The following is a 12,596-nucleotide window of genomic DNA, read 5'->3' as shown; positions in this document are numbered from 1 at the left end:
TCTGTCTGGATATGTCACTTATAATAATACATTTCTCAGATGCTTTTATCTAAAGCGACTTACAGTCATGTGTGCATACGTTTTATGTAAGTATGGCCCCAGCGGGAAACAAACCCATGACCCTTGGCATTGCAAGTGTCCCGCTATACTGACTGAGCCATACAGAACCACTCGTGTCTACTACTTAAGCAATAAGGCACAAGAGGCAGTGCTATGTCATGAATACAGTCACAGGTAAATGCCGTTGTTCGGCCCGACGAGATAGCGGACACAGCACTGCCTCACGTGACTTATTGCCTTCATAAAATGTTTACCAACATATTAAAATAACAATGAATTTCATATTTCCATTAAAAAGTTATTTTGATATGTCAGTTCATACAATTTCATTCTTCCATCAGATGACATAGTCCGGATAAAAATCTGGTTGTTAGCGCTTTTGATCATGTTGCTACAGATACAACCTGGTCTTCAATTATTTTTGAATAGTTGCTATGCAAAAGGACTGGTCCTCAGTTCTAAACTAAATCTGCTGTGCAGGCTGAATAACGTTATTGTCACTTGCTAGATAGCTAACCCAGTTAGATAGCTAACCCAGTTAGATAGCTAACCCAGTTAGATAGTTAACCCAGTTAGATAGCTAACCCAGTTAGATAGCTAACCCAGTTAGATAGTTAACCCAGTTAGATAGCTAACCCAGTTAGATAGTTAACCCAGTTAGATAGCTAACCCAGTTAGATAGCTAACCCAGTTAGATAGTTAACCCAGTTAGATAGCTAACCCAGTTAGATAGCTAACCCAGTTAGATAGTTAACCCAGTTAGATAGCTAACCCAGTTAGATAGCTAACCCAGTTAGATAGTTAACCCAGTTAGATAGCTAACCCAGTTAGATAGCTAACCCAGTTAGATAGTTAACCCAGTTAGATAGCTAACCCAGTTAGATAGCTAACCCAGTGTACATTTTTCTATTGTCATTTGGATATGTCTATGATCATGACGTTGATACAGTACTTGTTTTTTGACTGTCTCGTCTCATCTGGGTTCCGTTCACTCTATGTATGGCACTACAGAGATCAAAATAAAAAAGTGACACATTGCTTCTGAGGTAGAACAGGCAAACAGCAAGGCTTATATTAACCCCGCTGTACCAAACTAACCCACTGTTCCTAGGCAGTTCACCCACTGTTCCTAGGCCGTCATTGAAAATAAGAATTGGTTCTTAACTGACTTGCCTAGTTAAATCAAATCAATAAAAATGCTAGGCTAATATTAACCCCGCTGTACAAAACTAAATACTAGGCTTATATTAAACCCCGTTGTACCAAACTAAATGCTAGGCTTATATTAACCCCCGCTGTACCAAACTAAATGCTAGGCTTATATTAGCCCCAACTGTACCGAACTAAATGCCAGGCTGGAAACAAGGGGAAATAATGTGTGATTTGAGATAAATACAAGAAATGATTGGGACAGTAACATGAACATGATATTCTTATGGAGGCACAGTGATCATTTTCAGATGGAACTGTTAGCAGGCATAGATGTGTCTAATGGCCAAAATAGCACAGCTTGGAATGCTGCTCATCCAATCAGCATTCAGGATCCAAACGCTACCGGTTTTATAAATTATTGTTACACTGTATGACTGTTCCTTCTGGTCAGCATACCAGGTGCTGCTTATGACGACAGCTTCAACCAGAGCCAAGTACAGTTGAAGTCGGAAGTTTACATACACTTAGGTTGGAGTCATTAAAACTTGTTTTTCAACCACTCCACAAATGTCTTGTTAACAAACGATAGTTTTGGCAAGTCGGTTAGGACATCTACTTTGCGCATGACACAAGTACTTTTTCCAACAGTTGTTTAAAGACAGATTATTTCACTTATATTTAACTGTATCACAATTCCAGTGGGTCAGAAGTTTACATACACTAAGTTGACTATGCCTTTAAACAGCCAAGAACTCAGAAGAAAAATTGTAGACCTCCACAAGTCTGGTTCATCCTTGGGAGCAATTTCCAAACGCATGAAGGTACCACGTTTGTCTGTAGGAACAATAGTACGCAGGTATAAACACCATGGGACCACGCAGTCATCATACTGCTCAGGAAGAAGACGCGTTCTGTCTCCTAGAGATGAACGTACTTCGTTGCGAAAATTGCAAATCAATCACAGAACAACAGCAAAGGACCTTGTGAATTTGCTATAGGAACGGGTACAAAAGTATCTATATCCGAGTCCTATATCGACATAACCTGAAAGGCCCCTCAGCAAGGAAGAAGTCACTGCTCCAAAACCACCATAAAAAAGCCAGACTACGGTTTGCATCTGCACATGGGGACAAAGATCATACTTTTTGGAGAAATGTCCTCTGGTCTGATGAAACAAATGACCATCATTATGTTTGGAGGAAAAAGCGGGAGGCTTGCAAGCCGAAGAACGCCATCCCAACCGTGAAGCACGGGGCTAGCAGCATCATGTTGTGGGGGTGCTTTGCTGCAGGAGGGACTTGTGCACTTCACAAAATAGATGACATCACGAGAAAGGAAAATTATGTGGATATCTTGAAGCAACATCTCAAGACATCAATAGAAAGTTAAAGCTTGGTCGCAAATGGGTCTTCCATACGGACAATGACCCCAAGCATACTTCCAAAGTTGTGGCAAAATGGCTTAAGGAAAACAAAGTCAAGGTATTGTAGTGGCCATCACAAAGCCCTGACCTCAATCCTATAGAAAATTTGTGGGCAGAACTGAAAAAGTTTGTGCGAGCAAGGAGGCCTACAAACCTGACTCAGTTACACCAGCTCTGTCAGGAGGAATTGGCCACAATTCACCCAACATATTGTGGGAAGCTTGTGGAAGGCTACCTGAAATGTTTGACCCAAGATAAACAATTTAAAGGCAATGCTACCAAATACTCATTGAGTGTATGTGAACTTCTGACCCCATGGGAATGTGATGAAATAAATAAAAGCTGAAATAAATAATTCTCTCTACCATTATTCAGACATTTCACATTCTTAAAATAAAGTGGTGATCCTAACGGACCTAAAACAGATCATTTTTACTTGGATTAAATAAAGGTCAGGAATTGTGAAAAACTGAGTTTAAATGTATTTGGCTAAGGTGTATGTAAACTTCCGACTTCAAATGTATTTAGAGAGTTACTTGGGACATTGAGGTTTCTGCATTATGATGCATTTACACTACAAAATGATATGGCACCCATGTTAGCACCCCATTAACATTACACAGGGAATATTTAAACAATGCTATGTAACTGAATTTCTGGAATCAGAACCATTTTCAACATAAGAAAAGTTGGCCCAACTCTGTAAATATAGGTCTATGGCTTCAACTAACTAAATACCAGGCCTTCTGTGGCCTGAATTGCCTGGCTAGTCACTATCATCATCATCATCATCATCATGATCATTATATTATCATCCACCCAACAAGGCCATCGTCACTGCCGTGAACTCAGTATTAAATATAATAGAACATTATCATCATTATGGTCATCATCATTACAACAATCCTCAGAATATTATCACCCACACAACAAGAACTTCATAGTCGTCATCATTAGGTTATCATTGACTATTGAACATTTGTGTATGTTAGATGATTCAACTCACAATTCTATGGCCTTGTTCCACATGATGACGTATCCAGACAGAACGAAGGACTCGATGTTGACGATGTGTGTATTGCCACGCTCTGTGCCCACGTACAGCCATTTACTCTGGAAGGGGAGGTGGCAAAAAGTGATCCTGAGGAGGAAAACAAACAGCAGCGTTAAAATACGATAACATTTGATGTAATGATTTAGATTATGTTGTGTTTTCAGTTAAAATTGTAAAAAAAAAAAAAAATTGCTTCTTAGCAGAGAACATTTTCTCAAGCAAAAATGTTGCCAGGACTGTTTGGGATTGGTCTGAGTGAGGTGGTGAAAACTGAAAACAAGCTGTTATTGGCAAAGAGGTTTGGAACGCTCTTTCTTATTGGCCTATTAACTAATTGACCATCCATGCATAGTGTTGTCCACTACCGGATCATTTCAGTTAGTGAAACTCCCAAAGCCATTCCATCCATGCATAGTGTTGTCCACTACCGGATCATTTCAGTTAGTGAAACTCCCAAAGTCATTCCATCCATGCATAGTGTTGTCCACTACCGGATCATTTCAGTTAGTGAAACTCCCAAAGTCATTCCATCCATGCATAGTGTTGTCCACTACCGGATCATTTCAGCACCGTTTTGATTGGGACAGCGCCACCGCGCTGCTTTGAAACAAGCCTGGGGACTAGTCTTGATACATCATTCAATGTCTGATTTCTGTTTTCACTGAATTTCCATTTGGATATTAGTTAGACTACGATTAGGCTGGGGAAATGTTAGCTAAGTTAAGGTGAGTGTTGCTCATGATCATCTTGACTAGTTGGCTAGTTGATCTTGACTAGTTGATCATCTTGACTAGTTTATTTCGAACATTTTGCCATGTTAGGTAGTAGCCTAGGCCTACTCCCGACCAAAAGACTGACTTGTTTGATAATCAATCCATGTGATTTTGTTTCACTGAATCTCTGTCTGTACAGGCTATTTTGTTAAATGGCTTCTGGCTGGGCAAATAAGTGGAAGTTGTATGGCTCATCTATTAGTTGGGTCATATATCACTGATCAGAAACATTTAGTATGCAATAATGTAGCCTAAATCAAGAGTAGGCCTATTATTTTGCTCGATCGTGTATAGCCTATGCAACTCCAAAAGCCTGCAGAGGTTGTGAAATATGAACAGGAGACTAACATGAAGATAGGTCTCTACGCCTTCTCCCAAACAAAGTGTACACAAAGTGTACATAGGACAGAGATGAAACATGGATCCAAAAAGGATGGCCTTTCTATATGGCAGTGGTTTCACGTACTTCCCCGTGTTGCTGTTTGGGAAACATATTATTTTATTCTGTTAAATTCCATTATATACTTACTATAAAATATATGTGTGTTGACTGTGATCGGGTAGGTGTGTCTTGTCTGTTTAATTAACAAAATAACTAACTATTGCTTTCAATTGGATGGAGCAGCCATGGCTGCACAGAACCGTAACATAGGTCTAATTAAACTCAAAATATGGCATTCTTTTCTTCTGATAATATATTGTATTAGTCTTATGTTTCTTAGGACCTGCTTAAACAAATTTAATATAGATAATTTTTTTCTGGTGTTTATTCTCAATTGATTTATTCAAATAGAGGCCCACCCATATCTGCACACCACTACTACTCGTCACCGGCATGACGGCACAGGAGCTATAAAAGGCATATGCAGGCAAGAATGTGGTCAAATTGGCCTGTTTGTAAGGGAGTCGTATAAACATTGGCCAAACACGTTTCCAGGCAAAAATACCGTAAATCCTGCGTGCAAGCAGTATATCACTAAAAGGACATTATCGTAATTTTCACACTTTCATAGTATTATTTCAACCTCATAGTGTGAAAATATATACTGTATTAAACACAGAAAATCACGTTTTTGACTGCACTGTGCCTTTAATTATTCCTCCTCCTTAACCTATTCGGCAGCAGTCATCAATAAGTCACGCATCATTACCCTGAGACAAACAGAAGCTAATCACAAGTGGTCAGTATCATTGGGATTGAAAATGCCCTGCATCTTTTGTTCTCTAACTTGTTATCTCCTTTTTACTTCCTTCCCTCTCTCCCCCAACTCACGCCTCTTTATATCTCTGAACTATTGAGCCCAGGGCTCAAAAACACAGACAAAACCAGTTAAAAGCAATTATCATGGTAAGCGCTACCCTGGCTGCACGCTCCATTTGTCTCTCTCTCTCTCACACTGCCATGTGTATTTGTGTATTTGCTTATTGTTCCGTTACATTGCAGTAATACGACACATCTGATTATACACATTACCGGCTCCATTTCGACGTGTCATTTTCTCACTTGAAAGTATGAAATAAGGGCTCTAAAGTGCGACCAACAAAATATTTAGCTGTGCGACCCGTTTTATTTTGGGAGCACCAGTACAACTAAAATAAAATGTTTAAAAAAAAAGATAAATGAGTAATGATATTTTCCCTCAGCTCTTCTCAAACAAGACAGAATGACACCTGCAGATGCTTGCTTCCAGTTCCTGGGCCACCCACACCAAGCTCCACCCCCACCAAGGTCCACCCACACCAAGCCCCACCCACACCAAGCCCCACCCCACCAAGCCCCACCCCACCAAGCCCCACCCCCACCAAGCTCCACCCCCACCAAGCCCCACCCACACCAAGCCCCACCCACACCAAGCCCCACCCCCTGTATCTCAAGCAGACAGCACACAGTTCCTCCATGCTGTTTATTCCCTCAGCATGCTCTCAATTCATGCACTCAACATATTATTGCAAAACAAGAACGATGCGGCTTTCCGCATTATTTCTATATATGAATCCACAAGTTTTCTCTATTATATTATTAGTTTGTGTATCTTGCTCTCGGTGAAACGCAAGTTAGTTTAAGGAAGCTGGCATGTGCCTAAAATACTGCTAAACACTAATGCTTATTGTTTATTAGCTAGCTGGCTAGCTAAATTCCATTTAGCTAAATGCACTAGCTAGGGCAAAGCAAACGTTAGTGCTAACACTGGTTGCTACTACTGGTGGTTTGATTTGATTTGATGTAGATCCCCATAAGGGAAACTCATGTATTATATTATATTCCCAGGGGCGGCAGGTAGCCTGGCAGGTAGGAGCATCGGGCCAGAAATCGAAAGGTTGCTGGATCGAATCCCTGAGCTGACAAAGTTCAAATCTGTCATTCTGCCCCTGAGCAAGGCAGATAACCCACTGTTATCCGGGCTCTGATGACGTGGATGTCGATTAAGACAGCCCCCTGCACCTCTCTGATTCAGAGGGGTTGGGTTAAATGTGGAAGACATATTTCAGTTGAGTGCATTCAGTTGTACAACTGACTAGGTATCCCCCTTTACCTTTCCCCTACAAGGTGTCGAAAGCGTTCTGTAGGGATGCTGGCCCCAAAGCTTCCCACAGTTGTGTCAAGTTAGTGGTTTCTTTGCAACATTTCGACCATGGTGGCCTGATTCACACAGTCTCCACTGAACAGTTGATGTTGAGATGTGTCTGTGACTTGAACTCTGTGAAGCATTTATTTGGGCTGCAATCTGAGGTGCAGTTTAACTCTAATGAACGTATCCTCTGCAGCAGAGGTAACTCTGGGTCTTCCTTTCCCATGGCGGTCCTCATGAGAGCCAGTTTCATCATAGCACTTGTTGGTTTTTGCAATTGCACTTGAATAAACTTTCAAAGTTCTTGAAATGTTCCGTGTTGACTGACCTTCATGTCTTAAAGTAATGACAGACTGTCATTTCTCTTTGCTTATTTGAGCTATTCTTGCCATAATATGGACTTTACCATATAGGGCTATCATCTGTATACCAAACCGCCCTTGTCACAACACAACTGATTGGCTCAAACACATTAAGAAGGAAAGATATTCCACAAATTAACTTTTAACAAGGCACACCTGTTGATTTAAATGCATTCCAGGTGACTATCTCATGAAACTGGTTGAGAGAATTCCAAGAGCGTTCAAAGCTGTCATCAAGGAAAAGGGTGGCTACTTTGAAGAATCTCAAAAATCTCATTTTTTGATTTGTTTAAAACTTTTTTGGTTACTACATGATTCCATATGTGTTATTTCATGGTTTTGATGGCTATTATTATTCTATAATGTAGAAAATTGTACAAATAAAGAAAAACCCTTGAATGAGTAGGTGTCTCATTTAGAATCTCATTAAGATTGGTATTGTATGTCATTATATTAGGTTTCGGTATGGGTCAGCATGGTGTTTGTGCAACGGGATGTTCTCAATTAGATAGCCTGTTCTAAAATATTTGTCTAAATGAAACTCTATTCAAATGTGATTAGGTTCCCCTGGGAAACACTGACCAACACTTTGCTTCCTACCTTGTCATAACTCCTACCTGGCTTTTTCATTAAATGTCATGCCAAACTACATCAAACATATAATTAGAATAATCATTATATGTCTATGATTCCAACAGTTGACACAAGTGTTTTAATCTACAATATATCGCAATAGTTGGTTGAAAAATCTTAATGAGATTTTTTGCCCTATTAACTACCTGGTAGCTTTACCAGTATATGCAAACATTTGAAAGTATATGTAAACATGGCACAGCAATAAGTACGTAGGATTCATATAGGCCCAACGTAGGCTATATCTCAATAATAAAAAATAAAAAACATGTTTCTGGTGCTCCTAAATGTTGTGTGGTGCTCCTAAGTTAGGAGCACAAGTGCTACCAATGATTTTGAGCCCTGTGTACGAGCATACTTCACTCACACGTAAGGTTGTGCATAATATACTACGTCAGCTGTGTAGTCATTAGTCAATCAATAAACCATTGATAGCGAGGCATGCTTGGTGTTCATGTAACATGTAATATATTCAGAGGTAGGCTTCTATGTGGCGTTGCGGTCTTGCAATAAAGTCAACTAGGTGAAACGTCTGTCGATATGCCCTTGAGCAAAGGAACTTTACCCTAATTGCTCCTGTAAGTCACTCTGGACAACAGCGTCTGTTAAATTACTCAAATGTACAAATGTAAAACATATTCAGGTGGTCGTCTGCTATGTGACGGTGGGGTTATGTAATATATTCAGAAGTAGGCTTCTATGTGGTGGTGGGGTGTTCATACAGTCATTCAGTCTGCATTAGCATCCATCGTGTTTATAAGCACCATCACTAGGGAATACAGATCAACACACTAATTCTCTCCTGTCTATGCTGATTACCTCTCCAGGAGAGAGAATGAGTGGGCCCCGTTCCTCGCCACCCCACTTCCACTTACCCGGGAGACGCAGGATTATTAGATAGGAGATAAATGAGATGGAAGACAATTCAAAAAAGGATTTTGACCCCTTGGGTGTGCCGGGGTGAGGGGAATGGTAAATTGGGAGAGGCAGGAGAGGGCGACTGTGTTTGAGAGAATGGGGAAGATTATATTTGACTGCAAGAAGTGTTTCAGCCGCATAATCTTCATCAGACGTGTTTATTTATTTTTTACATTTTGGAGTGCCATCAGTTCCCAGTGTTTTTGAACTTGGGATTTCATTTGAAGTCATTGTCATATATTATGGGAGAGCACCCAGCTAATAAAGCGAGATATCACACCTGTTACCCACTCCACAGGCAGGAGAGGAAGTGTGTGAGAGAACAGGGGGAAGATTATATTTGACTATTTTTGACACTTTCCCGAGCTTTGCTGCCAGAAGTCTATCAGCAGCATAATCTAGAGAGGAAAGTTGAGTGAGGTTGCATGTCACAATGACATGTGTAGGTATTCTGTTAGTTCTTATAGCTGGCAAGGATAATTATTGACACTTGATTCCCAGCAGTATATGGAGAAAAACTCAGATAATGGACATTTACAAAATCAACTACTTAAATGAGGAGTTCCTCAAGGTTCAACTGTTGCCCCTTTTATATTTCTCCTGATCGTTACACGGAAGGACATTTCTTTCTAAAATGAACCCCAAGAGCCCTAATCAAAGTGAAGTTAAGTACTCCAACTGGTACAACTCACTGAGCCTTCTAACTATAAGAAAAAATATACTGAAATCAAAGCCCTTGGCTGAGGAGAAACATGACTCAGTCCCCACTCAGGCAATCAGCTGTTAGGAGGCGGCCATTTCAGACAACCCCATTAGACTCACGATGGTGCCCAGACGACCTCTTTCATTTACACACCCATTTGCATAATTTAAATGTCACTGGAAATCAAGAACTTTAGGAGCGGAGATACAGAAACAAGGGAGGGTGAGAAAATAAAAAGGTTGGCGCAGGTCTCGGAGGGTGACTGTGTAATGGAGTGAAAGTCAAAGGCTTTGTTTGACTCAGACAGCTTGACGAGGCGCCGTCACCGCGGCTCATAATTATCAATCAATCAGGAGGAGGCGTGGGTTGAACTGACCGCCAGCTGGCTGGGCAGCCAAGGAGCTTCTGGGGGAACAAATATAAGTAATGAAGTAAATAGATGGAGGGAGGGAGAGATTTAATTGAAGATGTTGTTTCTCTAACCATCTCGGCCACATGCCTCGTGACCTCCCATCTGTTTCTGTAACAGTCTCAGTTTCTCCCGCGGAGAGGAGAATGAGAGGAGCGGGCCATTTTGGATTACTAGTCATGGACAGATAAAGAAACTGTATGGAGCATGGGGAGATTGATCTGCCAATTTGCAAGCAGAGCGTCAACGAGGATACAGGCTGAGTGTGTGATATTCAGGTGTCACACAAGTGATTCTCAGTTATCTGTCACGTGATTCCCAGACGTCTACCAGTCAACACTCAGGTGATTTGTGGGTATTGCAGGGGTAAAGCACTGCATCATAGGAGTGGTTAGAGAGCTAACTAATGGTTCACTGGCTGGCTCGTGAATCACCATCCATGTCTTTTTCTATGTGTGCTAGAGGTCTTCACGGGTCCAAAAAGTTGGCCCAGGACCCGAACGGACCCGAGGACAATCAGACCTGACCAGAATGGACCCGATATGGAAAAAAAGGGGACCCGGTCTCTAACAGACCAGAGAATAATCAGACCCGAACCGCAGCCTGGATTCAAACCAGGGACTGCAGTCATGCACTGAGATGCAGTGCCTTAGACCGCTGCGCCACTCGGGAGCCCAACAGAAAAAAAACTGCATATGTCATAAGCGAAAACCTGCTGTTAGCTATTTTTTTTAATGGAATAGACATAGACCCAGACACAGTGACGTGAAAGTACATCAATAAACGTACACACACTCCAAACACTCAGACACATTAATTGGCAAACCTTCATAAAAGCCCTACTTCTGAGCGAAACGCTTTCATCCATGTGCATTAGGAGAGCAAAGGCTATCCCTCGTCCCAAGAGTATTGTGTCCCCTTTATTCAGCTCAGCGGTGTGAGATTCTAATTGGCTCTTGAGATGCCTCGAATTCAGTATCTCAGCCAGGCACCGAGAAGCACAGAGAATAACTTTATACAGGATCATCTCCGGTGACCAGTGTACTTCTCGGAATCTAGGGGTTGGATCATGATCATGAATTTCTCAGATGTTGTAGGTCTGGGTGCATGTCCCAAAAAACCTTCCATTACAAAACAAACGTTATAATAAGAAAGCATATTCTCACAGTGTAAAATATCTCAGGAAAGTCAAGTACAGGAGAGGCGAGTATAAAGGGGTTGAGAGGGGAGGAGAGACAGTGACAAGCAGAGGGTAAATAGAAGCTGATTTTGTTTTGATAGAATCACTTCTCACCTCTACTTCTTAGAGATCAAAACTAAATAAGGTAACTCCTCCAAGGCAAAACTGCTGCAACAATTCTGTCACTCACCAGCCTGGTGAATAACAATGCTAGTGACTTTAATAAAGGATATCTGAGGAAAATGCTCTCGATTTTGTACCAACACATCTCCTGTGCTACACGCTGCGATAACACGCTTAATCATTGTTACTCTCCCTTCCGGGACGGCTACAAGACCCTCCACTACCCACTCTTCTGCAAATCAGATCACATCTCGATCCAGCTCCTCCCCACCTACAGGCAGAAACTTGAACTGGAAGCATGCATGGTAAGGACTATTCAACGTTGGTCTGACCAATCAGAATATCTATGCTTCAAGACTGTTTTGATCCTGCGGACTAGGGAATGTTCTGGGTCTCCTCTGGGAATAGTATCAACGTATGCACCAACTCTGTGACTGGGTACATCAGGCAGTGCATAGAGTATGTTGTTCCTACTGTGACGGTTAGAACTTATCCAAACCAAAAACCCTGTATAGATGGCAGGATTCACACAAAACTGAAAGCGTTTTACCACTGCATTTAATCACAGCAGGCTGGGAACATGGACATGCACAAACAAACTAGCAATTAGCGCTGCTTGATTAGCGCTTTTTGAGGTCGGTTCAGATTCCGTTTGATTATTTCAAAAATAATTACGGTTTTCTATTTAGGTTTCGATACATTTGTTTACATTAAATGCACTATGCATTTAGTGAGTTGAATGCTGTAACAACACAGAATAAAGCTATTAACAAAAGTCCCATGATGGTACTGACTGCCCATTACTGCTTATCACTTAATAACCATCATTTATTCACATTACTCTACTTGAATAAAATATTTCAGTTGTTGTGTATATTACATTTATTTGATTTGATGACTTTATTATTTCATTCCAAGTCATCATCTCATCTCTTTAGAGCTGCTGCCTAGGCTGTTTGACAAAAATCACTATTTGCAGTTCTTCAAAGAAAATAAGGCATACTTTTATGACTCCTGAATACCAAATATCAATCACTTAGATCATGTATTTTCAAGTAGAAATACTGTAACTTGCGTAGCAAGAGCCGCTCTCTATATCCTCTCACAATTACGCATTCTTCGGTCTCTTCAACCGGACAAGCAGATGTGCAATGGATTATGGTCATTGTAGTTTTCTTTTATAGCAAAATTGACCCACTACTACATATTTTTTTACATGTATATTCTACCCACATT

The 12,596-nt window shown here is 40.9% G+C and overlaps 1 protein-coding gene across 6 annotated transcripts in view; it reads right to left on the bottom strand.

Annotated features, from left to right (window-relative positions):
* The window catches only part of stxbp5l (syntaxin binding protein 5L), a 218,138-nt gene that overhangs the window by 82,578 nt on the left and 122,964 nt on the right, over positions 1–12,596 (bottom strand). For all 6 annotated transcript variants that reach the window (XM_031805714.1, XM_031805719.1, XM_031805717.1 and 3 more), the window contains exon 5: positions 3,642–3,776. In XM_031805714.1, the coding sequence (XP_031661574.1) occupies positions 3,642–3,776 (135 nt within the window). The remainder of the gene's footprint in view (positions 1–3,641; positions 3,777–12,596) is intronic.

Source organism: Oncorhynchus kisutch, linkage group LG26 (genome assembly GCF_002021735.2).
Source record: "Oncorhynchus kisutch isolate 150728-3 linkage group LG26, Okis_V2, whole genome shotgun sequence".
Lineage (NCBI taxonomy): Eukaryota > Metazoa > Chordata > Actinopteri > Salmoniformes > Salmonidae > Oncorhynchus > Oncorhynchus kisutch.
Note: the sequence above shows the minus strand (reverse complement) of the source record. Positions and strands in the feature narration are given on the sequence as shown.